This window comes from Rousettus aegyptiacus, unplaced genomic scaffold (genome assembly GCF_014176215.1).
Source record: "Rousettus aegyptiacus isolate mRouAeg1 unplaced genomic scaffold, mRouAeg1.p scaffold_m13_p_3, whole genome shotgun sequence".
In the NCBI taxonomy this organism is placed as follows: Eukaryota; Metazoa; Chordata; class Mammalia; order Chiroptera; family Pteropodidae; genus Rousettus; species Rousettus aegyptiacus.
Genome location: NW_023416306.1, coordinates 9,274,061 through 9,301,689, shown reverse-complemented (window position 1 = coordinate 9,301,689; position 27,629 = coordinate 9,274,061). Strand labels below are relative to the sequence as shown.

The 27,629-nt window shown below is 43.0% G+C and overlaps 1 protein-coding gene across 11 annotated transcripts in view; it reads right to left on the bottom strand.

The window, feature by feature from the left end:
• Nucleotides 1-27,629, bottom strand: part of DENND1A (DENN domain containing 1A) — a 452,316-nt gene that overhangs the window by 226,508 nt on the left and 198,179 nt on the right. For 9 of the 11 annotated variants that reach the window (XM_016137432.2, XM_016137434.2, XM_036238282.1 and 6 more), the window contains 4 exons: nt 20,779-20,848; nt 15,884-15,964; nt 11,985-12,038; nt 954-1,064 (listed from right to left, as the gene is read on the bottom strand). In XM_016137432.2, coding sequence (XP_015992918.2) covers nt 954-1,064; nt 11,985-12,038; nt 15,884-15,964; nt 20,779-20,848 — 316 coding nt within the window. The remainder of the gene's footprint in view (nt 1-953; nt 1,065-11,984; nt 12,039-15,883; nt 15,965-20,778; nt 20,849-27,629) is intronic. The other 2 variants (XM_016137431.2, XM_016137435.2) reach the window with 1 other exon arrangement.

The window sequence follows — 27,629 nt, the reverse complement described above, 5'->3', positions numbered from 1 at the left end:
GATAAAACATCACTCTAAAATGATTTCAACTTTCCGTGTTTGAGTTTTCATAGTAGAATATTGGGAAAAATATAAACTCCTATATTTACCAAGTTAAAAAAACTAAAGTAAAAAGAATGTAAAAATGTTTATATTAGATATATAGCAAAAATTATTACAATAAAAAAATCTCGTTCCAATTTATTTTTAAAAAATCAAAAGCGTTATAAGATAAATGGAGAAAGACATGAACAAAACACAAACAGGAAGTAAATCTATGGTTAGAGGTCAGTTACCACTAACCAAAGAAATTATAAATAAAGCAAACCTGCAATTCCATTTTGTGCCTATTTTTCAGCAAAATTAAAACACATATGTAGATGTGTGCATGCGTGCGTGCACGTACACACACACACACAGACAACTCTGGCCAATCTGCAGTGAAAATGGTACACTCATATACAGCTGGGAACAGTCACGATAAGCAAGCACAGCCTGTCTGGGAAGCAATCTGTCAGCTCATAAGTCATACTGCTTATCAAGTCCTTTGACCTGGTGGTCCTACTCCTTAGGATATGACCTGTATTGGTCAAAAGCAGTCAAAATATGTTCAACTATGAACAATCAAAACGGCCGTCAAGAGAAGAAAGACTTAGTAAATGATGATGCGTCCGTATAATGAAACATAATAAAGACATGTAAAAAATGACAATGATGGAGGCTTATGTGGAAATACGCAAAGTGTTCGTAACACGATCAAATTGAGAACTATCTGTAATTGATTATAAAACTACAGGAATAAACGGAATATGCATTGGCACTGTAAAGGAACATGAACAGTTACTGAAAACGACATGACACTATCTGAGGGGACTGCGGCTGATTTCTTTTTCTAAAATTTTCTTTAAATCTTCCCAATATAGCTTTCAAGTAAAATAACATAATGAAAAAGCCCGTCTCAAGACTCTACTCACAGTGCTGAGTTTGCTGCAGATGATGAGAATCCGGCGTTCGTGGAGCATACTGGCGTACAGATGTAACATGTTGTTTACATCCACGGCCACGAAATATTCTGTCAGATTTCTCTAGGAGAAAGGAGGAGGAGAGATTTGTGGCTGATTTTGTTGGTTCTTATTACAAGCAGTATCTAATAAAAGCATGAGAAACAAGATAATCAGAACGGATACTCTCCTCTGCTGCTTTCCTCATCTTCCTACCTGGGAGACCAAACCCCATTCATGTATAAAATCATGAAATGCAAAATTGGAAGAGACCTTAGAGAGACGAAGCAGTCTGAGCACTGACATCTCTGTGTGGTGACCGCGGTTTGCAACACGAGGTCACACACAAGGCTGCGCTGCTTTTTTGTAGGAGTTCCTAACCATATGCGGGACGGTTAAGTCTGCAGCCTTACGAATGAGGTCACCAAGGCTCGGAGAGATACGCCAAGATCGAAAAGTCTAATAAGCAATGAAGACAGGACTGCAGCTCAGATCTTCGGACCCCAGACCCTAGAACTTTCCCAATGCACTGTGCCATACGTCTAAGCAGAAGCAAGCACTCAAGGAGCAAAGCACTTCCAGCTCAGAGTCTGTTCCTGCCTAACGGATCCCGACCACGAAGGTCCCTGTGCTCCTCTCCGGTCATCACTGCCGGTGCCCCCTTCCTCCATAGTTTACAATCTTTGAAATGACTTGGCTGGAATTAATGCAACTTCGAAGATTTACAATTTCCAGGTATTTCGCTCAAAAGGAAGAAAAAAATCAAAGACAAGCAGCAGCAAGTTGTGACAAAGCAGTGTTTTAACTAGCTTTTGTCTGTAGACTGCGCTTCATTCCTTTAATTAGTACTATAGATTGGTACTTTACAGATTTCAGAAAAAAAAAAAAAGAAATGTGTTTCATTTCCGCAACCCTTTCATACCCACCTGACTTTAATAATACACATGAATATGCTAATTTCTTCAATGTTACAGCTTTTCAATGCCACACAATATAATCCTCTGAAAATGAAGGGGATGGGGAAGGAAAGAACGCTATTGCCAGGGGTTGCAATTTATAATTATGAAAGATCTATAACCTATAAATTCAAGTAAACCAGGTGGATTTTACATGCAAAATAGCATTAAGTGCTTTTCGACAATATTGTGGATTGGGAATATGAATGGGCATTTATCTTACAATTTATTACTGCTTGATTGGAATACCAGTTTAACCATCGACCTTTATAAATAAAGAGTGAATTAATAGCTCCATACGCTGACTACGAAGTACCAGGCACTGTACCAGTACCATGTATGTAAAACCTTATGCGATCTTCATAAAAATCCACTGAGTATTAATCTTTCCAATACATACATAAAATAAGTCTGGGAGAGACCCCGTAACTGGTACAGTCAGAATCTGCATTCAGATCCAACCCCATAGCCCATATACGTTCCCTTACATTACATTGTCCCACTCAAGTACTTTTAAACATCTACAATATACAAGCCTTTACATATATTATTTTACTTAATCTTGAAACCACTCCTTAAACAGGTATTATCATCTCTATATACAAATAAGAAAACAGAGGCACAGAGAAAGTGAAATAATTCGACCAAGGTTAGATAGTAAGTAGAGAAGGCATTATCCAGTCTTGGGTGGGTTTGTCTCTAAACCTACACTCTTCTTGTATACCACCCTAAATAGTAAAGTTATGTTCAAAAAAAGAAAGCACAGCATAGTAACAAAGAAGGATCAAAGTATACTTCTTAAAGAAAGAGAAAAGCATCTATTAAAAAATTATTACCCCATGTATCGAATAACCCTTATGCGCTTGACAACAAGGCACTTTACCTCTGTTCTCTCTAATCTTCTCAAGAACCCTGAAAAAGGCACTGCCACCTCGACTTTCTATACAGGGAAACTGAGGCTCAGGAAGTTTAGGCCTTCCGAAGGTCGGCCAGCTAGAAAGGGCCAAGTTTCAAAACCGGGTCTCCTGAATCCAAAACTCTTGCTCTATCGACCACACCAACTGGCCTCTTCAACAAACTTGTAAAGCAAAACAAAACAAACAAGAAAAGCAGTCTGAATTAGTCAACAAGCACATCTCTTTCTTGCCTAGTGGACCGAGGAGTGCTGAGCTAATGATGTCAGGGTGGGTTTGTTCTGAAGACAGTGACATGGCAGAGCTATTCTCGCAAATAAAAATACAAGGCCCTCAGCTGAGCATTTCAGTAAAATGCTTAACTGCTGATGAATTACATGAATTTTTCTTTTAGGAGAGGATGGAAGTAAAAAGAAAATAGAAATGAGGAGCTTAAAGAAGGCCAGAAAGCCCATTAGCACTTTTGACAGATCCAAAGATAACTCTGAAGCCACCAAAACGTGGCCTCAAGAGTCTGCCAAGAAGCTTCACGCTGGGTAGAAATATGTTACACAGCTTGCCGTCCAAATAAGGAGACACAGCGTCAGAGACAAATCCTGCGCCTTATTTTGGTGGGAGGGAAAAAAAAATCACAAGGATACTTTTGTGGATGCGGAAGGGGACATTTCTGAAATAAAAACGTCCCTTGGTCGAGGCGTAACCCCCAGGCCTGGTCATGTTCTGAGAGATCCAGGTGCTTGTTCCAAAAACTCTATACAGGTATGTTAAAAATATGTAACATTTAGTCAAATTCTCTCTAAACTGTCATGTACTTTTTTTGGTATTTCTCATCCCATCTGTGCTGATTACCAAGATATTTGTGTCTAAACAGAAGCTGTCTTTCTTATCTGCTTCCTCCCCTGCCTCTTTCCTTCTGGGAAGCCGCTGCCTAGGCGGGTGGGCGTGGGTGGGAGTGGTGACAGCCCCAGGAGCCTCGCTCAGCCACGGGAGTGCTGTGGGCAGAGGGGGCCCAGGAAGCAGCTCTAGGGGGGACCTGCAGCTCTGACCAGCCTCACCTCAGAAGAAAACCCCTGGAGAGAGGGGTTTCCTTTCCCGCATTCAAAGCACCCAGTGGCGTAAGCCACACCGGTCCTCAGTCTCACAGACCTGCCATGCCTTTTCACACCAGGCCTTTACTTCTGCTGCTGCCTCTGCCTAGAATGCTCTTCTCTTCCTTGAGGACACACGCTTACTTTTCAAGGCCCAGCCGAAGGCTTCCTCAACTCGTTTGCCAAGCTTCCCTCTGTGCTTCCATGGCAATTTGTCTCTACCTTATAATCACTCAGATACAAGTATATTTTTACCACTAGACTGAGGTCCCTTTGGGTAAAATGGCATACCCCATAATCTAGCAGTTCAATGAAAGAATGAATCAATGAGTGGAGGAAGCACCTGACTGAAGACTACCGCTCCCTAGTTTGGGCATGAGAAGAAACACACCAGCCTGGAAGAGTGACAAGGCAGTATGTAAAGCACATAGCATATGACTTCAGAAAACCTGAGTCTGAGTTAGATGAAGCAATCAATTACTTAGTAACAGTGAAAGACCCACAGAAAAAGAATTGACACTGGCGACTCATAGAGTCAGATAAAATAGCCGGGGGCGTGTGGGTGGAAGGCTCTTTAAGGTACCTGGGGCTACAAATTTTAAGTTTCCAGAAACAGGTAGTTTGTTCACCAGGGGTGGAGGGAGACAACACAGAAGCAGGTATTCGTTTCGGCCAGGTCAATCGTGTTTCTCAGATGGGTAGGATCAGAGTGGAGAGAAGGGGAAATAAGAAGAGAAGGCTCTGTGACATGCTGTCCTAGGTCAACGCTAAAGCCAGAACGTATCGTGCGCCGATATTTATAAAAGATACAGGCATGCTACTCTCCTAGCACTTTGCTTCAGTGGAACTGAGTCTTCAACCCCAAATTTCCGTCTCCTACAATCAGCCAATCAGCAAACAGTTATTTAACTCCCCCCCATGTGCTTAGTACCATCCTGGAAGCTGGACCTAGAGATGGACAAAATATGATCCCCATTTTCTAGGAGCTTAGTCTGGGGGTGGGAGTGGCATTAGACCTGGAAACCCAATATGCAAAGTAGTGTGGTCCAGGCTACACACATTCCAGGGCTGGCTGAGAAAGGCAGAGTCAACTCTGCTGGCTGGACGTGGCGGGGTGGGGAGTGGCTGGGGAAGACTTGTCAGAGAAGGTATGTGGCGGCCAGGCCTCCCAACAGCAGCTCGTTCCCTCTGCAGAAGGTGGGGAGAGGGTACGTATTCCAGGCGAGGCAAAGGCAGGAAGGACAATACAGGGCAGAGAAGCTGTGCTCAGATGCTGCAGGAGCCCATGGGTAACAGGAAGCTGCCAAAGGACCATGATACAAGCACATTTGTGCTTTAGAAAGATCTTCTGGGAGGTCCTATGGAGGATGCATGGGAGAAGGCAAGCAGGAGGCAGGGAGATCAGTTCATAGCTACTGCCATATTCTGGGCAAGAATGATTAAAACAAACTTTTCAGATGAAAGCTTTGGATATGGATGTGACAGATTTCTATAAAGTGGAATCACAGGACTTGACAATAAATTCGACTTGAAAAGTAGGGGAAGGAAAGATCTTGAACCACCACCAGATTTCCAGGTTACTGTGCATACCTGTCCACCTGCCCAAACAGCTTTTTAAAGGGCAAGTCCATTCATTTAATGAAGAATCAATCCTCCTTCTAAAGAACCATAAATCCTGTCAAGCACGGTGTTGGCCTAGTGTCCTGGATTACAACGCCATCGTGGCTAAGCCTAAATAACCTTCCCCTTTATTCCCAACAAGTACTTCTCTGTGTGTCTCACCTTCTAGGAAAGGAAAACTCAGCTTCGAGGGACTATTTCCCAGCGCCTATGCTCTACAGGGCTCATTTTCTCAGTGCCAGTACGTTTTTAGGCGCACGGACATTCGTTTACTATTCATGAAGTTTAAGAATTATTTCAGTTACATATACAACATGTCCTTCTGAGCATCTTCCCATCCCCCTAACATTTATTACAGGCCTGCTCTGGAGGGCTGGGGAGCAAGAATACCAAGCTGACTGCTACCCAGGCTGGGAAGGGCTCGAGCCTGAGGAAGGTCTCTGCTTAACGGGGACACAGAAGCCTAGAAACTGGGGTTCAGAAGAGGCATGAGCAGCACAAGCTCCTTCGATTCTCCTGGCTTTCATTCCTCATCTCTACAAAGGCATGGTGAAGGTCCCTTCCAGCTCTAACCCTCTGTGCCTCTAAATCCAGACAAAGAAGAAAAGGCACCTGACAAAACCCCATTTCCCCCAGGAGAAGCCCCATTATGGCTGCTTGCTGCTAGCTGTTCCTGCTGGTTCCTGTGCCAATCCAGGTGGCTGGGGACTTCAGGCTCACTGTGATCCACACCCGGCATTAGGAAGCAGGTGGGGGTGGGTGTGGTGATGGGGAGGTAGAATGAACCGATACAGTGGGGCTTAGAGGAAAAGCGTCTTAGGTTCAATACCTTAGAGACATGAGATAATCCCCACACCAAAGAACCGGCTCTAAGCTGGGTACTCCTTAGAGCCTTCGAAACAGATGCTAGTCCGCCCCACGGTCTGTCGTTTTATTAGTCATTGCGACTTCGGCTTCATGCACAGTATGGACTTACCGCACTGCGTCTGGGGTTGGGGGGAGCTTCCAAGGTAAGGGGCTTGGTTTGGTCAATGGGTCTTATTTCCTGAAATAACTCCTGGTCAGATTATTCTACCATAAGGTAAACCTTTAAAGCCCTCAACTGACTTTAAAAAAAAAAAAAAAAAAGAATTTAGGTTCCCTTAATTACGTAGAATTCTTAAAAGGGCATTGTAAATTTGGATTCTAAAATAATCTGTCTGAGAAAGAATCCCACAAACTCACATAAGCAATCAAATGAGAGAAGTATTATAGGAAAGAAAGCAGGGTTTACCCGGAGGTCAACCTTTATCCCTTTGAGAGAATGGAAAAACCATTAGAATAAACAATTACCTGACAACTCTTGAGAGCAACAATGGAATTCTCCATAATCTCGGTACTTGATAATAGGTCTTTGACTACCACTTCGACTTCATTTTAGAAAGTCACGATGAGTTCATAAATCTTTTCTATATCATGGTGCATCTTTTGACAAGAGTGGAGTCTGGGCAATGTTAACATGTAACTGTCCATTCTAAATGCTTTACTTGCATCATTAACTACTTGGTGTGACACTGGCCAGATAATCAAGGCAGGTTTGTTTAATATTCCAAATGAGGTCTATATGCTTATACATTAATCAAAAGTAAACTTCGAAACCTGACCGCTAAAAAAAAATCCCTTCCACAGCCTGTTTACGATGTAATTATTACTACTAGATATCTGTTCATGATCTGTGACTTTTTTTTTAATGCAGGTCAACTATTTAAAATTTATAAAGATTTATGCTCATTTAATTATTGCATGTATAAAATTCACTCCTACATCTGTTATCTCGATAGAGAAAATACTGATGAGCAATTACATTGTGATAGTTTTTCAGTAAAAAGAAAATATCTTTACAAAGAAATTGTAGAAATAATGAAAATTAACTTCAACAGGCATGTGAAAGTGGAAAAAATTAATTCTCTACGTTTGCATCTCATCGATGTCTTGTAGACACAATGGACCAAAAGTCAAGTGAAAAAAATGATTATTTTTCCTTCTCCTAGGGGTGCATTGTTCATTCATTCATTCATTCATTCCATAAATATATATTAAGTATCTACAATATTCTAGGTACAGTGCTAATTACGGAGATTCAGTGATAAAAAAAAAGTACTGATCCCTTCCCTTAGGTAGGAGAGATAATATTAAACAAATATTCACACAGTTAATTACACTTACGATGAGTGATTTCTTAGGAGAGTAGATGGAGCCCTGGAGCCAGAGGCCCAGGACCCAGCAGCACCCCAGTGCTGGGATCAGACTGGCCTGACTGTGAACCCTGGTTTTAGCACTTACTGCCTGGGTGACTAGGAGCAAGCTGCCTCATGTCCCTGGGCTCCACTTCCTCCTCAGCGCTCCCGAGGGATGACGGCCACACCGCAAGGCTGCCGCGAAGATCTCATGATGCCACCCATGGCGCCTGGCCTGACCCGCAGTGAGTGCTCACTCCCCTCTCTCTCACATTAACCCTTCTCTGAAGCTGTCCAGAAGAATACGATCATCCGGTGTCACAATCAAGTTCCATATCCTAAAGTCTTTTTATCCTTTTCTTTGCTTATTTGCTCAAGTTCATTACATCCCTTAGAGGAGATGAACAATAAATGTTCACAGACCTCTCCTCCCATATCACAGGCGCTGGAGCACTGGACTCCATTCCCTACGCCGTTTCCCAGTTTCTGAAATACTGGTGTCAGTGGTGCCTGCTAAGAGGATTGTGTGGGCAAATATATACTGCACGGAAAAAAAATAAAGTACTGGTCTTCACAGCCACACATGTCAGCAAAAACCTAGACAAGACAAGCTATTAAGAAGTAACGTTCTCGAGCCCTCGGTCACAACTGAGACCCCAAGAATTCTAGAAAAGCCGGGGGAAGAAGGGAAGAGAAAAGGGCCATCGAAAGCAGCATCTCTGTTGCACCAGACATTGAACTTGGAACTTTTCACTTAATACTTCATTAGTCCCTCTCATTTTTCTTTATTAGATAGGAACGAGGAGGCTCGGAGAACAGACGCGAGCGGCTCCAGGTCCCAGGGTGGTGGAGCCCGGTGCCTGGCTGTCTCCTGAACGCATGTCCTCTCCGTTCCTGCACACTATGTCGTATTAACAACTCCATGGTTATTGCTTGTTTCAATTTGCAATGCAGCAATTTAGTCATTTTAAATTAATCCTCGAAAAATCACCAAGAGATTAAAATGCAAATTTCAACATGACTAGAGCTCAGGAGTGACTCTATGTCAAAAATCACACAAATTGGTCCTACAAAAGTTCAAATTCTCCTTAGAGAAAAAGCTTGCCTGCTTCATTTCACATTTGAGATATGAAAAATCATTTCTTTTCCTTTTTCCTCATGCATATCAAAAGTCAACCACAGGGAGGTGGTGGGAGGTGGGTGGGTATAATGGAAACAAAATGCTCTAGTTCCTTACAAACCTGGGTCACTGCACCCCACTTGGAGCAGACCTTGGGCTAATAACCTCAGGTCTGTCAGCCCTGGGTCCCAATGTGTACAATGGGGCTCACTTCTACCTTTGACAGAGGAGCTGGAAGGATTTAAATGGAACCATGTATGTTAAAAGTCTGGCAGATTGTTTTATTATTCCCGCTTGGAAACAAACAAGGCCAGCCTTTTACAAAGAAAGATTTGGGGACAATGGGTCATACACAGGGAATTGGTTCATCAGTGGCAAAACCAGCCAAGAGAATGTAAAATTTTTTTAAATGGCATTGGCAGGGGAGGTGTCAGACAGTGTAGACAGGAACCAGAAGTGGAGCTATGAAGAAGACAGTTTTTTTTTTTCTAAATTATTTCTAACCTCAGTAATTGTGGTTTTGAAAATTAAGAAATTATCAGAATGTGCAGGTACCCTAAATTTAAAATCTTAAGGCAGTCTCAGTCCTTAAAAAAATTTAAAAGAATCTACCCTAGGCAATAATAGTAACTATATTCTTTATAACAGCAGAAGACTGCAAATAATCTATATGTCTACTGGAAGGAGAAGCATAGTTAAAGCACTGCGGAGATTTTCAGTAAAATGTGGTGATTTTCAGTAACATATGATGGATATTTGTCTCTTTTCTCTTTTGATACCATGCTCGTCTCATCCTCTCCAAAACTGACAGTAAAAGAATTTTAAAAAATATAAACCCATAAAACAGGAGAAAAGGCAATGCAAGAAAGACGTCAAAAGTTTTTGGAAGCCAGAAAGCAGAGGTTACTAAAGAAATGGTTCTCAGCCTGGGTCACGTGCTCCCCGGACACATGTGGCGGTGTTTGGAGACAGTTCTGTTTGTCACAGCTGGAGAAAGGTGTGCTATCGTCATCTAGTGGGTGGAGGCCAGAGATGCTGCTAAATATCCCACAATGCATAGGACAGTCCCTCAGCACAAAAATGGTCTGGGCCAAGCTGTCAAGAGTGCCGATGGAGGCTGAAAAACTGCAGGAGACCCATTTGGTGGCCCAGAAAACGCTGAACGCTAAGGCTGGGGCCAGGGGTCAGGGAAGCAAGCGTCAAATCCAACTCAAACCAAACAACTCCAAAAAGGTTAGGAATTGAAGACACCAGAATCTCTGAAGGCCAGGGGAAGTATGCCAATAAAAATAAGAGTAATTTGATCCCAAGATTCTCCTTTCTCAGCTCCCACAGCTAGTCAAATGGCCTTCCGGCAACCCTCTAGAAGAATAAATATCTGCTTTCTATGAGAACTGCAACAGGAAGGCTTGGGGGATACAAGGTATAGCTGACAACAGGGGATGAAGCATTAGGTCAAAAAAAGGGGAGCGGGTGTTAAAAGAATACATGCTAAATGTTGATGTACCATAACCCACCACCCCCATTTAGCTTCCATAACACTGGTAATTGATTTTACATTCCCTGGCAAGAGAAAACCGACCCCCCAAAAAAAGAAGAAGAAGAAGAAGAAGAAGATTCTGATACTATATTTGAGAGTCTCCGAGTCTCCTATCCAACTTGCACCCCACCCTCCTCCATGGAGCCAGGCCTCTGATCCATCCTGTACAATAACAGAACTTCATTAAACTTGATTACTTGACATTTACAATTTCTTTTACAGACAACACTTAACAGAATTTCCTTTCTGTGAATCTATAGTAGTTATGGAGAAATCATCTCTTATTCCAGTATTTTTAAAAAGCTATTGAGTATATACCCCCAAGAATTGAAAGCAGGGACTTGAATAGATGTTTGTACACTACTGTTCATGTAGCATTATTCACAACAGCCGAAAGGTAGAAACAACCCACGTGTCCATCAATGGATAAGCAAAATGTAGGATGTGATACACATACAATGTTATGTTGTTCAGCCTTATAAAACAGAAAAATTCTGACACATACTATGGCACGACGAACCACAAAGGCATTATGCAGAGTGAAATGAGCCAGACATAAAAGGACAAATATTGTATGATTCTACCTAAATGAGGTGCCTAGAGTAGTCAACTTCACAGAAAGAACTGTGGTTGCCACAGGACAAAGACAGAAATGGGGAATAAAGAGATTGTTTAATGGGTACAGAGTTTTGGCTGGGAAGGATGAAAAAGCACAGGAGGTGGGTATTGTGATGGTTGCACAACAGTGTGAATGTATTTACACCAATGAAATACACACTCGATAAGGATTAAAATGGTAAATTTATAGTATATATATTTGGCCACAATTCAAACAAAGTAATCAAGCGCCTAAGTAATGATCATTCTATATTTAATTCTACATAGTACTACTTATAATCTGAGTAAAATATTTTGAAAAATACATCTTAAGGCTAGGCTACATATATCATTCAGCTTGTCATGGTGTAGACATTAACCTCTGCTCCCTTAGACTCAAGTTCACTGCTCCTATATGTCTTTAAGAAGTGGGGGTGTGGTTCTGACACTTAGACCCACAAATACTTTATTTCACTCTCTTAAAAGTGAATGTATAAATATTGTAGAAATACAATTCTACTTGAGTAAATCTGCCTTAATTAAAAAAAAAATTATATGGAAACATTTTATTTACATCAACAAAAACTGAAAACTGCCTAAATGTACAATAGTAAGGAAACAGCTAAGTGAACTACAGAGAATGGAATATTATGCAGCCAACAAAAATGATTCTCATAAATAAAATGGAAAAATGCTTACATAATAGGTGATTTTAATTATGTAAAAATACATTCTAGAAAGATTAGAATAAGGCATGAACATGTTAATAGGTGATTGCCTTTGAGAAATATGAATAATTATTCTTCCTTGTCTTTACACTTTCAATACTTTTCAAATATTCTCTATTTGTTTTTGCCTTTATAATGCATTGGGGGGGGTATAACCTTTTATTTTCTTTTAAAAATAAATAAAAACAAAAATAAAAATTTAACTTTTTTCTCCCAAATACTCACATTCTCAGGTATGCTGGGAAGTTCTCTGGTATCAGGCACAGTAAAATAAGAATGCTAGAAAAGAAAAGCAAAAGCTATTTATTTTGGCAAAAACATGTAAGAAGCACATTATTCAGCAACCGGGTAAATGATCTGAAGATAATGCTTTACTCAGATGAGGAAACAGTTTCACTCATAGAAAAGGGCCATAAAATATTTTCTTTGGATAATGCTGGATTAAAGCCAGATGCATAAAGTCATCCGGTAAACGAAGTCCTTTTCTATGAAAGATGAACTTCTTTGGGAGATACACATGTACGACTCTAAGAGGTTAAAGGCTAAATTCCCACATGATGTTTGCAGGTTTCTGAACACGTGAAAGCTACAGGCTTCATAATTCATTGTTCAATGAGGCAAGTGGACTCTGGGGACCAAATATCACTAGGTTCACTCAGCAATGGTCTTTACCAACCAAACCTGCCATTTCATTTCAGCATCTGAGGTTATATCCATCTACGAGCTGCAGGCAAAATCTGCCCCACAGGCCCAAATGATGTTAAGGGCAGCTCCAGCTGCAGGACAGCTGCACTGAGACCATTACAGATGGTTGCCAGTTGAGAATTCATCTCGGCTATGCATGCTCTGCAAACAAGCCTCCTGACTTCCAGTGCAATGTCCAGTGAAGAGAGCACAATCTCCAGCTCAGTGGAATTGAAAACCTGACTTGTTCAAAGAACTTCCGATGCAGCGTCTCCATGTAACAAGCATGAATTAAATGACAACGGGCTGAACTGATGACACCTCCTCTGTGTTACTAAAGACTCAGAGGACAATGGCTAGCAGGAATGGAAAGAGTCTAGTGCTGGTCAATTAAAGATGGGATTGTGCAAACGCCAGGAAAGGTCACATGCAGAGAAGGTCAGCTTAGTCTCGAGTTCAAACCTGGACCCCCAAGTGACATGTCAGGAAGTCCCCCTGCCCAACCATTCTTGGATAATTGCAAAATTAAGTAGGTCTCTAAGAAAAATGAGTTGTATAGCCTTCCTGAAATGAAAGGCTCAGGGAACAACTGCAATAATGACAATAACGACAATAATAGTGTGAGCTATTTGCCTAATTTTCAACAGATACTTATTGAATACCTGTTACATTGAAGGTTTAAGGCAAGATCCTCTATAAATATTATCTCTAATTTCTATAACACATTTTAAGGTAGATATTACCGCCACATTACAAATGAGTAAATTAAGGCTTTGAGAAGTAAAGTAACTTGTTAAGGTCACAGTCAGTAGGTGACAGAACTAGGACTGAAACCAGGTTTGGATAATTAGAGCTATGCTCTTTCCATTAGAACAGACTGGGTTTTTTTTTCCCCCTGTGCTTTTGATGTGCAAATTATAGCTAAAGCCACTTGAATTAAAATAATATACTAACAAGTAAAAAATAAAATTGTTAACAGATAACTTTAAAAAAAAAAAAACAAACCCCTGTAATGCATTATTCCAAAATCTGTGTGCCTGTGCCAAAATAGTACCTGTGAAGTATTATAATAAAGATTACGTTGCATGGAAACTAGTTAACAATAGGATTAAAGTAGTAAAAATATAAGGTTAAATCTGACGCCACATTTCCCAACTTCCATTCCAAATGGCAAAAAGGGAGGCCCAGGAAATGTTCAGTGTTGGATGTTCACACACGATGTCACAAAGTGATGGTTGGCACAGTGAGAGGGAAAGAACGGGGACCACAGAGTTGACCACTTTATAGCTGCATGATTTCAGGCAACTTCACTTAATAGCTCAGAACCTCAGTTTTTGAACTTGTAAATGAGAATTGTAATGTCTGCTTCAGAACTGTTGTGAAGAATGCTTTATGTCAAGTGCCTAGCATTCCATAAATAGTATTTTAATAGAAAATTATTATCGCTCTTGACTGCTAGTTTACATTTCTGTTTTTCCCAATCACCTACGTGAGACACACGAAAATATTCTCTTGTGACTAAAGACAAGAAAAGTCCAAGACTGCAATTTTCTCAACATTTCAGGCTTTATAATCTAGATGAGACTAGGACTTCAAAATCAGAAATGTCACATGGGGAGAGGAATCTCTTGTGAACGGGAAAGAAAAAAAGATCTGCCTTTACAGACGCAATGGATTGTAAATAGTGAGCCAACGCAATTCCAAAACCAAGCCGTCCCCAAGCTGTCCTTTGAGATTCTGTCTTGCTCCATCGCCCATGAAATGCCGGGACCAGAGGAGGTCAGAAGCATTCCTAGAAACCACTGGCACGAAACAGCCATACCCTCCCTGCAGTGCCTCCTGCCCCTGCGACGGCTTGTCCTTGAGGCCTGGCAGCTAGGCAGGGGTAGGAGTGGCCCTTCCTCCCAGCAGCCGGTGACCCAGCCGAGCGACGCCACAGCTACCTGTCGGATGTCATTACAGACTGAGCTGGTGAGATCGAGCTGCTTAGGAAAAGGGACAGAGGCGAAGGCAGGGCTGCTGAGCTATACGGCAAAGACTGGGGCAGATTTAAAGCTCATTTTTTCATCTTCCAAACAGTCTTCCTTAAGTGACTTTCTGTAACAAGGTTCCTTCCCTTCCTACGCTCTATTCAAATGAGCAAAAACCTCTACAAGTTCTTTTTTCTTTCCTTCTTTCTCTCTTCCTCTCAACATTCATGGCCCAGTAGAAAGAATGAAGACTTGGAAGTTAGCCCTGGGTTTGAAAACCCCAGTCTTCCTACTCATTAACCACATAACCCTGGTGAGGCGAGTACCTGTTCCTCTCTAAGTCTCACCTATGAAGGAGAGCACTAACATCTATCTGTACTTGTTTCGAACATCAGAGATGCGCACTTGGCAAAAATCAGGAACTTAGTAAATAGTAGATCTATTATTAGTTTATTAGTATACTGCTTTCAATTTGATTATCATGAAAAAATTGTAAGATATGTTCGTTTTCTTTAAGAAGGCAAATACCAAGATAATAACTACTAAATACCAAGATTGTACCTGGTTCTAATGAAGCTGAAAGATGAAACTTTTTAAACTTTCAAAGCCCACAACGTAAGGGTCTGTACAATCAATAGCTGGCTAAAGGGTGTCCATCCGAGAACACTGATGAAGGAGGTGACAAGAGTTTGACCCAGGAAATTAGAGAATTCCAGGAATGGAAATACTGAAGCACACACATCACTCAGATCAGTGGGGAAACCACGGCCAGGACTGGAATCTCTCAATTTGCAGTTTGGAGGATTTTCCACCCTACCACACTACAGAACATGTAGCATGTATAGAAATCAGTTCCAGGGCCTATGCTAGGCACGCTCCGGCCCTGTCCCAGTGGGGGAAGCAGGAAAACGTTCCAGTGTGGGGGGACTAAGTACTGCTAAGTGCACAAGACGGTTGGGCCAAAGAAGAAAACCCTAGCTAAGCCTTGGTGGGTGTCAGGGGAGGATTTCTCATAACTAAAATTTGAGTTCTAAAGGATAAATACAGGGCACCCTGGTAGAAAGGGGAGAGGTGGTATTGAAGGCTCAGGGGTGGCAAGATGGGCTTCAGCCAATGCGCCTGCACAGAAATGCTGAGGGGCAAAGCATGAGGCAAGGGTCCTAGGACATGGGCTGAAGAGACAGGTAGGGGACAACCATGCAACTCTAAGCCCGGCATCTGCCATCTAGGAGATGCTAGTGGTGACAGCAAGAAAGAAAGGAGCCTGGGGACTTTTGAGACCCATTGCTCATGGAATCCCAGAGAAAGGAAGAAATGCAGTTCCCTGGCCTGCCTAGAGCCCAGAGGTCTCAGAGCACTTGGGGGTAGGGGTGGAGGAGGTGTAGATGACAAAAGACGACCGCTCGCTCCTTCCTGCTGTTAACAGTGGCATGGTTTCCCAGTGGCCGCTAACATTCTGCCCCTACTTACCACGCTGAGATGAACAGACATTCCTGGGTCAGGGATGGGAAGTCTGTGCAGGGTGTCGAGAAGCTCATTCCACTGACTCTCCTGAAAGAAATAACAGGCCTGAGTAACAAAAGCAAGGCTGAGCCCTTATCAGAAACCTGCAGGGAGGTCTAGGCACACAGTGAGCTGGGGGAACCCATGACTGAGGGGCTAGGGAGGTGCTGGCTCCAGCACAGAAACAGGTTTGATATTTAAGTAGAGTTGGACAAAAGACGTTGCTTATGGCTTAATATGAGAGCCAAATAGATCCTCCCACACCAAGTATGACATTTTCCACACAGTGAGACACCTACTATGACCGCCTTTTATGGATCACATACCATAAGCTCTCCGCAAATCTATCCTCTCAACTCCATAGCAACAACTTTTAAATGAAAACAATCCTAGCTTACAGGGCGGGGGTGGTGGAGAAATAACGATGACACTATAGGTCTCGTCTTCATCATCGTTGCCCTCCATTAATTTTATTGAGTGTTCACTGGATACACACGGCAGCCTCCAATTATGGAAAGTTAAAAATGAACTACGCACAACAACATGCAATTTAGGATGGTGGCTGTGCACTTTAATTAGTGAGATGGAATACAAAGCAATACAAATTATTCCACTGAAAACAGATTCACCTTTAAAACGCTCAGAACACTGCTTACAAAATTCTCCCCAAACCATTTCTCCCACCCTGTGGAATTCTCTATATTAATATAGTAATAAAACTTAACATTTGCGTCCAGTTGCTATCTGTTTGATCCTCACAACCACCCCACTTTACAGACTGAAAACCGAGGCTCTGAAGGGTGAAACAACTGGCTCAAATCAGCCAGGAACAGGTTTTCCATGTTCAAGCCCAGAGCCCTCCACACTGCTGGACAGCTGTTTCTGACAGCGAATTTAAAGGAGGAGAAAAGAGGATGAGCCCAGATTAAAAGCCTGTTTCAATCTGAACTCTGATAAATTACTCAGGTTTCTCACCAGAGGAGAGAAATGTATGTGTGCATGCACACAAGTGTTTAATTTTGCTCTGAAAAAATCTCAAATTTACAGAATAACTGCAGGACAGCACAAGAGTCTTTTTTATTTTCTGAACTATTTGAGAGTAAGCTGCTAACATTATACCCCATTGTCCATAAATATAAAGGACACTGCACAATGAATCCTCAAGATCAGGAATGTAACACATTACCATCTAAACCACAGATCCCATCACATTTTGTCAACTGCGCAAAAAATGTCTTTGATAGTAAAATAATCCAGTTCGGAATCATAAATTGCCTTTAGTTATGAGTCTCTAGTCTTCATCGATCTGGAACAGTTCCTGTCTTTCCTAGATTTGTATGAACTTGACAGTGAGACCAGCCATTTTATAGAATAACTCTCGATTGTCTGATGTTTTCTACTGACTCAGATTTCGATACATTCCATTACTGATGACGTTCACTTTGATTATTTGATTAATTCATCTGATGTCTCTACTGTGAGGCTACTCATTTTCCCTTTGTGTTTAGTAAGCATTTTGTAGAGCAATACTTCCTATGACTATCCCATTCCTCATCAAAATTCTAATTTACCTATTTACTTATTTATATTAGTATGGACACATGGTTTCCTGGTTTGTTCAATGGGTGATAATCCTTTGCTATTGTTATTAGTGGGAACCCCTTGCCTCATCGAGATCACCTTTGTGTCTTTCTGATGTGTCTCCATCATGTTTGGAGCACTTCCTTGCTTTCAGCACAAGAAGATATTCCGGGCTTATCTTATACTTTCCCTGCCCCAGCCCTGGAACCCTGGCTTCTTTTAGTGGAAAATGTTACAAAGAAACGAAGATTTGGGCACTAGGAGTGCTCCCTGCGACCTGAGTATTGCTGACCCTAGTTTTTTAGTGGATAGAGCCAGGGAATATATCACACACACACGGACCCACTGCACACACCTACAGCTCTATTTCTACATCTGTCACATATTGAAAGCCATGGGTTCATAGCAATGGCTCTAATTCTAATCCATCATAGGAATCATTCTACTTTCCTCCCTTTACATATTTATAACTGTATTCCACAAAAGTGAAAAATCTTGCTCCTATTTTCTTAATATATTTACTTTGTATGAAATCAATTTATTTTTTATCAATGCCCCTACCTCCTTATCCATCTAGATGCCCTCCTTGATACTGACATCCAGTGCTAGGCCACCACCGTCCACCCACTCGAGGCTCAAACACCCCAGTGCTGGGCCGCTGGTGTTGTCCCCCCTTCCACATGGATCCCTCTAGATCCCACAAGAGTTCTGACATCCAGTGCCCGGCCACTGTCACCACTGCCCCACGTAGACAATGTCCTCATCCGTCAGCTCCGAAACCCTCAGCCAGGCTGCTCTCTGGCTCAGATGCCCTCCCCACCCCTGCCATGCATACCACAGGGATGTCCTTGTTGCCCTATTCAGGGTCTGATAACCATGCTGGGTCGATGACCCAGAAAGACACCCTCATTGTGGAGCTTAGGCTCTGACACACCATGCTAAGCCGTCATGGTCACCATCACGCCACCACTTGAAGCCTACCATGCTCAACCTTCACGAAGTCTTTTGGACTTGGGGAGGGAGTGCTGTGTTTTTAATAAAAGTTCTTTTGTCCTGTTCTTATCTGATGACCTTGCAATTTAGCCAGCTATAGGTGGACTCCTGATCATCTATGTCATAATTCCTTTAACTAGACAAAATTTAATAAAAAGAGTCTTGGATACGGGAGAAATACATTCCACCAAAACGTGTCACTGATCTCAGTCTCCAATGCTTCAACAGGCAGGGTCCTTGCTGGGGCCATGGCCCAGGGGACTGGTACACCAGTTTCACAGGGTAATAACCCAGTCTCCCCTGTGCGGGGGTTGTACATATCTGTATCACAAGACATGTTTTTCAAAGTCTACTACATTTAGGTAGAACTCTAGTGGGATCTAGAGGGATCCACGTGGGAAAGGGGGCAGCACCAGTGGCCCAGCACTGGAGCATAAATATAGAAGAAAAAAAAATACATGAGTCGGTCTCCAATTCTAAGGCTGTGCAGAGCTTACATGTTATACAATTCTATTTCCTAAAGACAGCTTTCAAATTTGAGTGAAAACCTGAATGTCTGACTAAAGTGAACTGTGAATTAGAAATCAATGAACAGACCCAAGGTGGCCTCCTAACTCATTCATCAAAGAGTAAATCGTTTCTTTTATGAAAGAATTCCCTGATACCTAAGCATCCTTTCAGAGTGAGCGTAGTGATCCAGGGAGCCATTTCTATTAGTTATTCCTTCCCTATATTGTGACCTCTGAAATACATTTGCCAGTGAGTAAATCTAACTTGAAGGGAAGATTTACCCATTATATACACAATTTCCACCTTTTCTCCAAAACTGCATTTCACAAAGTGTGTTCCAGGAAACACTGGTATCTCAAAATAGTAATATCAGTCATGGAGTAAAAAGGATTTGGAGCCAAATGAGGTGACAAGCTCTGAGTAACACAGATTTCTCCACTGCAGGACTTCTCAGAGCCTACGCTACATGAATCTTTAGGAGACAAAAATGAAGCACAGCGCTCCCTCTCGCCGACTCCAACATCACTCAACTACGGTATTACTTGGATGAAGCATTTCTCAGAACTACTAGTCTATAGAATACATGAGAAAAAAACTTCTCTAACATGTAATAATAATGTATCGCTTTAATTAAATAACTTAGGCTATTTACGAAGAGGAAAATACAAGAAGTTAGATATATGGACAAATATTCAACTCACTAATAATAAAAGAAATGCCATCGAAACAATGAGATTTGTTTACCTGTCAAATAAACAATGGATTCAACAACTAATACTGGCGAGAGTATGGAGCACCGGGCAAGAAAAGAGCATCTTTTAAAAAAACGGTACAATTCTTTTGGAAAGCAGTTTGGCAAATGTTCTAAAAATGTTTATGTCCACTGACCTTACGATGGCCCATTTGAGATTCTACTCCTAAGGAAACGATCCAAAATAAAGAAAACGCTTTATGCTCAAAGATACTAATGTCTGTCATTGTAAAACTGAAAAAAAAAAAAAAAAAAACCAAATAATAAAAACTCCCAACAGGGAAATGTTTCAGTAAATCAAGGTACATGAAATAATGCTATGTGGTTATGAAAAATATTTCTGTTTTTACCAGTGTTGGGGAAATGCTTTGGTAATTATGGTACCTGATGAAAATGGTAAAAATGGGCTACAAAGTCTAAATACATCTCCCATTACCCTTGATACCCATAGAAAACACTTTAGCATACGGTTTTCTTTCAAAAATACAGTAAGATATAGCTGCACTAAATCTTAAAGTAATTCTCAGACCCTTAATAAAAATACTGTAAAAGCACAAGAAAGCCTTATTGGATTGGGAACTCAGGACAGCTGGCCAGGCCACTTACCAGTTAAATGTTTTACTCACAAATTTCAGCTTTGCAGCATGCATGAGCAAGTCATACTTGTGTCTCAGCAAAATTATAATTTAATACATGTCATGATCTTTCGGGGCTTCTCAGGACAATTAGATATTGTGAGTATTAACTCTGTGAATACCGAGGGTCTGTTTCTTGTTTTATCTAACTCAAAAAATAAAGGAAGAAAACGCTAGCCACACTTATTTAGGGGCGGGGGGGGGTATGGGAGTAGAGTACACGTAGGCATGGTTTTCTCTTTCTTCCTACTATTTTCTGAATTCCCCAAACTTTCTATAATGGGCATGCATTACATTTTTGGTAAATGTTTTGGTGAAATATAAAGTATTTATTACTTTTATAATTACAAAAATTAAAGTTTACTTGTTAAAAAAAAATAAAAGACAAGTACCTGTCCTTTTGTCGTGTAATCTGCCAAGATGTTAAGTAGCTTATAAAATACTTCGAACCACGGGAGATAGCTGGGGAAGAAGAAAAGACACACGAAGTATTAGTATGCAGGTCAAAAACTTTAACCAGGAGCAAATTCAAGACTGGTACATTTCTGTCTTTCTCTACAGCCTAAAGAGTCATCCTGTCATAGGCTGTGCTAGAAACACAGACTGGTGAAATGCTAATTATTTCTGGGATTTAAAAAAATTGCCCGTATAACACAGAGGAATGAATGTTCATTATAAATTATTCCAGTGCCTCAGAGCTAGAACAGGTTCATAGAGAAGACATTCAAAGCAGACTCTGCAATCAGGAACCATCTCTGAGCAGCCCCCCAGGCCTCTCCCCTCACACCCACCCTTTCCAGGAAGGCTCCAAGTTTCTCAGGGTTGGACACACACAGCCGCACACACATACAGCATATCCACTGCTGGCAGCTGTGAGGTGTCCCAAAGGCCCCACAAGCCCAGAACCAGTCATATTGTCACAGCGAACACTCCACCTCCACCTACAACATACTCTCTCCACATATTGGGGGGTATGCTCTAACCCTCCATCCCTGTTGCCCTCCTCCGGATCCTGACTATCGCACCCCTTAACTCGAATGACAGCTTAGACCTGACCATCGCCCTTCCTCTGTGTCACTCTTTGAATGATCTAAAATGCAAATCTAAGTGGCCCATTGGATTAAAGTTCTTTGGTGCGTCCCATTGCTACAGGGCTGGATGGCGCTGAAGGCTCTCCAGTGGCAGGCCCCTGACTGCCTCTCTGGCTGTCCTACTTCTCCAACACGTACTCCCCTCGTTGGGGCCTCACTCTGAGGACATGCAGGCATCCTCAAGCCTGCCTGAGCTTGTGTACACTGGCCCTTTTCTCCCCCTGCCCTTCATGGTCTAGTCCAGCTGATTTCTACTCATCCTAGCAGCCTCCCGCCCCCTCCCCGCCTCCATGCCCTGGGCATGTGCATGCCACATGGCACAGGAGGGCGTGTCTGCCTTCCCAACAGCTTGTGCATAAACGGAGAGGAAGGGTCACGCCCTTCTTCGCTTTGTCTTCCCGGCGCCCAGCACGAAGCCCGGAAGACCATCGGTGCTCAGTGTTGACCCAACAAACAAAACTGAACAAAGACAAACAGCAAAGGCACTTTAGTGCAACAGAATTGTTGTTGAAATATATCCCTGCTCCCAAGAAGCTTTGACACTTAGTTCAAATGGCTTTGTTCACCATGAGAAACTTTCCCAAGTGACATCAAATAGTCACGTGGGCAGAGTGTGTACAGAGCACTGGCGTCCTGCTCACGTCCACCCCGCCGAGCGGGCAGGGCCCGTGACTGTTAGAGCTGGACGCGAAGCGGGGCGCTGCTGCTGTCCGACTCCGTCCTGCCGCGCAGGGGGAAATCGGCACCCGGCACCGATTACCAGCCGTGCCGCCAAGGGTAATAAATGAAGTGAGAGGCAACAGAGAGGACAGATAAAGTGCACAGTCCTCTATCATGAGTGTCTGTCTGAAGCCAGCACATGCTACTGTAAAATTTAAGTAGCTTATCAAAATATACTGATAAGCAACTTAACTTTTCACTTCTATGACAGCATTATCACTTACGTTAATGTTTCAATCAGCTCTGGCAGCTGCATATTGACTATTACAGAGCAAATGACTGCTGCCACTTTACACAGCATTTACTTTGGCAGAGCAATGTAAACATTCAAGAGGGATTAGGGAGGAGATAAGTTTCTCCCTTCCTATTCTGTTAAATAAACCTCAGCTGAGTTAAAAGCCATTCTAGGAGGAACAATAAATCCCCTCGGAAGAAAACTCTTGCCCAGATTAGAGGACACTTGGTAAACAAATTCAACCGAGGGCTACAAATGCTTTTTTTTTTTTTAATTTATTTATTTTTTTCCTTAAAGAAAAAAAAAATGCCACTAGTTAAATCTAGGAACCGAAAGTTGGGAAGGAAAATAATTAAAAGCAAGAAAATATTTCCTTGCAAGGACATTGTGGCCTCAAGTAAGTGAGAGAAAAGCTGGACTCACTTCAGGACACTTGCTGAAGCAGCTTAGGGCAGGCTGGATGCTCTGATCACCCAGGACTTGGCAGACATGGAAGCAGTTTGGGCCACTGGGTTCAAGTGACCAACCTAGCTTGGGCCCGGAACCTCAAGCCGCCACATCTTCCCAGCTGTGAGGGTGAAGGAAGGTGACATGGTGGGAGAGCCTGGCCCGCAGCACACAGTGCCGGGTTCTCACACTCAGCCTCACCAAATCGATTCTTTTTGGCTCCGCTAAGCAGAACCCTCAGCCATGGGAGGTTTCGCAGTTACCCTGGAAATCAGCCATTCCTTCCTCCCGTGGCCTGACCGGACACAACTGCTCTCCACATGTTGTCCCCTGTGCACTGACAGATGACTATCTAGTGATGGCAGTGTTAAGGTCTTGAAACCAAAACCCAGCTGTCTTCTTCTTCAAAGGAGCCCTCTCTTCCCCCGTCGGAGGCCAGGGTTCACAGCTGAACTTTGGCCACTGCGTTTCCTGTACAGCTTCATTAGTGCTGGCACCACAGCTTCGCGCTGCCTGCGAGGTTGCAGGTGAGGGCATGGAGACCCTCCGGTCCATTCTGTGCCTGTCTGTCATCGTGGAGTAAATAGCACTTCTCAGCGCAGAGACAGGAAGCAAACACTCCATTATGCCGCTGCGCCCCGGCCGCCTGAGGGAGCTGCGCCCGCCCTGCACCTCTGCGCAGGCGCACGAACCGCACCACGCGGTCTCCCTCCGCGGTCTCCTTCCGCGGCGCGCTCGGTCCAAGGCGAAGGCCAAAAAGACGAACGCGAAGCGTCCCTGTCCTGGAGCAGGCCACGGCGCTCGTGGGGAACAAAGGGGCGCATACACAACAAAGCATCCTAGTTTGGGACCGGAAGGGCGGGGACTCTTTCCCAAGCATTTTATTTAGCTTAGGCTTTTGATGGATTTATAAAACGATAACAGAGCATCATCACGGCCCACTTGGCAGAACCTTGATGGTGAAAAACCTCCTTCTCCGGCACTGGCCTGGATTCGAGCTTCTCTCACCAAACTGTACCTCAGGTAACTTTGTCTCAGGCTCTGCCCTCACTCCCAGGCCTGACAGTCAAACAGGGAGGCGTCTGTTTTATGCAAGGCAAGAGGAAGTCTTCGACTTGAGAAGAGCTCAGGTAGCAGTTACAGTAATCCCACACACAACAGCTGAAATGGGCCACCAAAGGCCCTTGCAAGATGTGCAGGGGAAGGCTCCAGAGAAAGCGCAGAGAGTCAAATCGCTCAGGGTCAAAATCATCTGTAAAAAAATCCTTCATTTGCCTCCAAACTACAGCAGGCGTGGTTTGCGAAGACACAACGTCACTGGCCTGAGTTTGGAGGGCGTGCTGAGTGAAAACAGCCTATGTGCAAATCTGTCAGGACCGTGAGCTGCTCGTCCTTGAGCTGCCTCAGGAACTGAGTTCAGCTGAGGACAGACAACTCACTGTTCTAATCTGGCTCCGCTGAACGAACCGTCAGGATGACCGCTGCCGCGGTGGCGAGCACATGTACGTGTGACTGACCTTGCACGACGGGATTCCACTTCAGTGTCCTAAGTGCTAAAATAGAAAGCCATTCCAAATTTTAAAAAGCTCTCCCGCTTCTCTTGCTGATATTTCAGTTCAAAGCAAAGTAGGTGTGTGCGTGACGGGGGCGGTGGTGGCAGAGACGAGTGGCAGAGGCTGGCCAAGTTGAGGAAGGTGGCCGGCTGCGAGAACGGCAGCTGGGGGCAGGACTCAGCACTCAACCATGGAGGGGAGGCTCTCCCCGCGGACAGACAGCCTGACACGGGGTGTTGGCGCCCAAGTGGAGTCAAAGAAGCATCTGGAAGGCAGTCTGGTGTGGGGTGTCAGCCCAGGCAGGTAGAAGGGCTTCCATGGGAGGTGACCGGGCGGAGTCGAGCAGTCGAAAAGAACGTCTCTGGGAGGAGACGGCAGCACGTGGGCACACGAATGGGGGAGAAGGTCCACATATTACACAGTATTGTCATCAAAATTAATACTAATTTTCTGATTTCGATAATTGTAATGTAGTTATATAAAAGAATGTTTCTTTTTAAAATTATGCACTAAATTATTTGGGGATTACTGGTTACTATTTTGGCAGCGTTTCCCAAATGGGGCGTTTATATTGTACTTGCAACTTTCTGCTAAGTTTTTGTTATTGTTTCATAATTAAAATGAAGAAGAATGTAAAGGGTCTCTTCCATCAAAATCTCATAAAAGTAGATCAACTAGACTCTTAAGTATACAGAATAATGACCTGAGTTGGGAAAAATAAAAATTTTTAAATCGTGGCTATCAAGAGGGATGTGCAATGGAGAGAACGTTCGGTCAGTAGCAACTGGGATTCAATTCTCGTTCACACAGAGAAGACTGAGCTTCATCTCTGTCTGGAAGGAGACTGTTCTCAGTGCACAGGAGAAAAGGTGGAAGGGGTGGAGATAAGAAGTGTTAGAGGCAGAAAAAACTCACGAGCAATGGCCTGCAGGCACTGCAGGAACCTCAGGGCCTGACTTGAGAACTGTGGGCAGCTGGAACAGGCAGAGAGTGGGGGATGCAGGCTGCAGGGCAAGAGATGGGGGCAGAAGGACCAGACTCTGGAGGGCCTCTCATATATATGTCTAAACGATGGGCCTCCCTTTTGTTCTGTAACCAGTAGGGGAACCAAAGGGACAGTTAAAGAGTAACATCCTGAGCATGAGTTTTTAGAACCAGGCAGAAATGCCTATTGCCCCTTATCATAAACCTCAGCCCAACCTGGTGGATCTCAGCCTTATCAGAACCAGGGTCCGCTTCACTATCCTAAAGAGAAAATCTTAAGAAAACACAACCTAGTCAAACGCATAATTTGAAAAAGATCAACACAATGCTCTGGCTGTAATTTAAAAGAAAAAAAAGAACTTACTAAAGTTTTATATTTAAATGCTCAGGTACAATTCTATTAGAAGATGTAATGAAGTAGCCCCACCCTGGGGAGAACTCATGGCTTAGCTACTCTACTCATTTCTGGAATAATGAGTTTCAGGCTTAGAAGAGTGACATGGAACAGGGCCTTTCATTCTTCTTGGTGACTTTCCTCTGTCTGAGGAGCTCCTGAAAGTCCATCTTGAGTACTCCAGGGGAGGTAGGTATTCCTTCTTTTCTTACTTCCTACCAAGAGTCATCGGATGGCAAGGCTATTTGGCACTGAGTTTTTAAAGGGTTCATATTAAAAGCCAAAAAAACTCCAAGCTTTATAAAAAGCAGAGCAGCATGGCATATGCTGGAGAGAACACAGGCTTGAGTCAAGTAACCCAGGACAAATCTTGGGAAAGCAATCTCTAAGACTGTTTCCTCTTCCATGAAAAGACGTACATCATCTAACTAGTGTAACCAACATACGTGGACACCTAATCTGGCAGCTGCAATTCTCTTTCTACCCCTCTCTGCCTACACCTCTTGCCGGTCTCAGCTTTGGCAAGCTCTTGTTGATTGCTGGCATCTGGGTCAGAGGCTCCTCCAGCAGCACTCTGCACAGGAATTCCTCGTGCCCTGCAGTCACCAGAGTGGATAGGAAAGCACAAACTGTTATAAGAAGAAAATGCTCATCACTAATGTGACTGCTTAAATCAGGGGGTCCCTACTCAGTACCTACTGGTTTGACCTAGCATCTACGCCTGCTCCTGTCAGTGTCTCGGTTGGTCGAACATCTACAGCAAAATGCAAAACCAATCACTAAGTACAAATACAAACCCTTGCAAAGAATGCAGGATATCATGAAGGCCTTGTTAAGAGATGCTTGACACCTATTCGGAGTTGAGGCAAAGTGACTGACAAATGAATATCTGGCAGCATTAGACCAAGTAACAAGGGACAAAGAAAAATAAAGAAAATAAGGACAGTGGCACAACAGTCACATCAAAAGAAAATGAATTCAGTATCAAAAAAATCAGAGAGGCCTTGGGGAAATCTTCAAATGCTTTTGGGGAAAATAACTCCTCTTATGATTCTGCTATGAAAGTCAAACATGAAGTGTTATTATGTCAGAAAAAGTATAACGGCCTCCTTTAAAAAAACCACCAGGCTCGTCATTTATTCTAAGAATAATGCATTGTTGGACTAAAAGCTAGACTTTGTTGAAATAAATTTATTTTCAAACGTTAGTTTCATTTTTTTCAAGATAAGATCCTAAATAAACTTTCCCCCCATTTTTACTATAAAATTTTGGTCTCCACTTAGATGCATTTTATTCCCGGAATACGAGGCCCTCCTGGACTTATCCTACATTAAGACTCTCCACAGTTTGTAATACTTGCTTGTTTGTCTTCTCCACTGGTGTCACGTCCTTTAGAGCAAGGATCATGACTGTGTATTGACTGTTTAATCTCTAATGTGTGCCTGGCACATGTTAGAAGTACAATAAATCAGAACCTCCCTTAACAGATGTGGCTCGTCCCTGTGGTTTCTACTAAGGCTTGTAGCACTACAGCCACAGGGTTAACAGTCAGCCAGCTCCTGTTGGGAGGTGGGGCTCCAAATTTAGGAGGGAGCATTTTGGTTAGGAAAATAATCCAGAACTAAAAACGATCCCTGACAATGGCTTGCTAGGGTCTGTAAAAAATAATTAGAGTGAGAAAATACTCAAAGCAGATTACGAAGTATCCGCCCCTCGCCTATCCCTCCAACACAAGCAACCTCACCATCCACTCTTTGTTCCTACTTCAAGTGCCGTGGGAAAATGTCACAGAACCAGGCTGACTGTTTTGGTTTGGCAA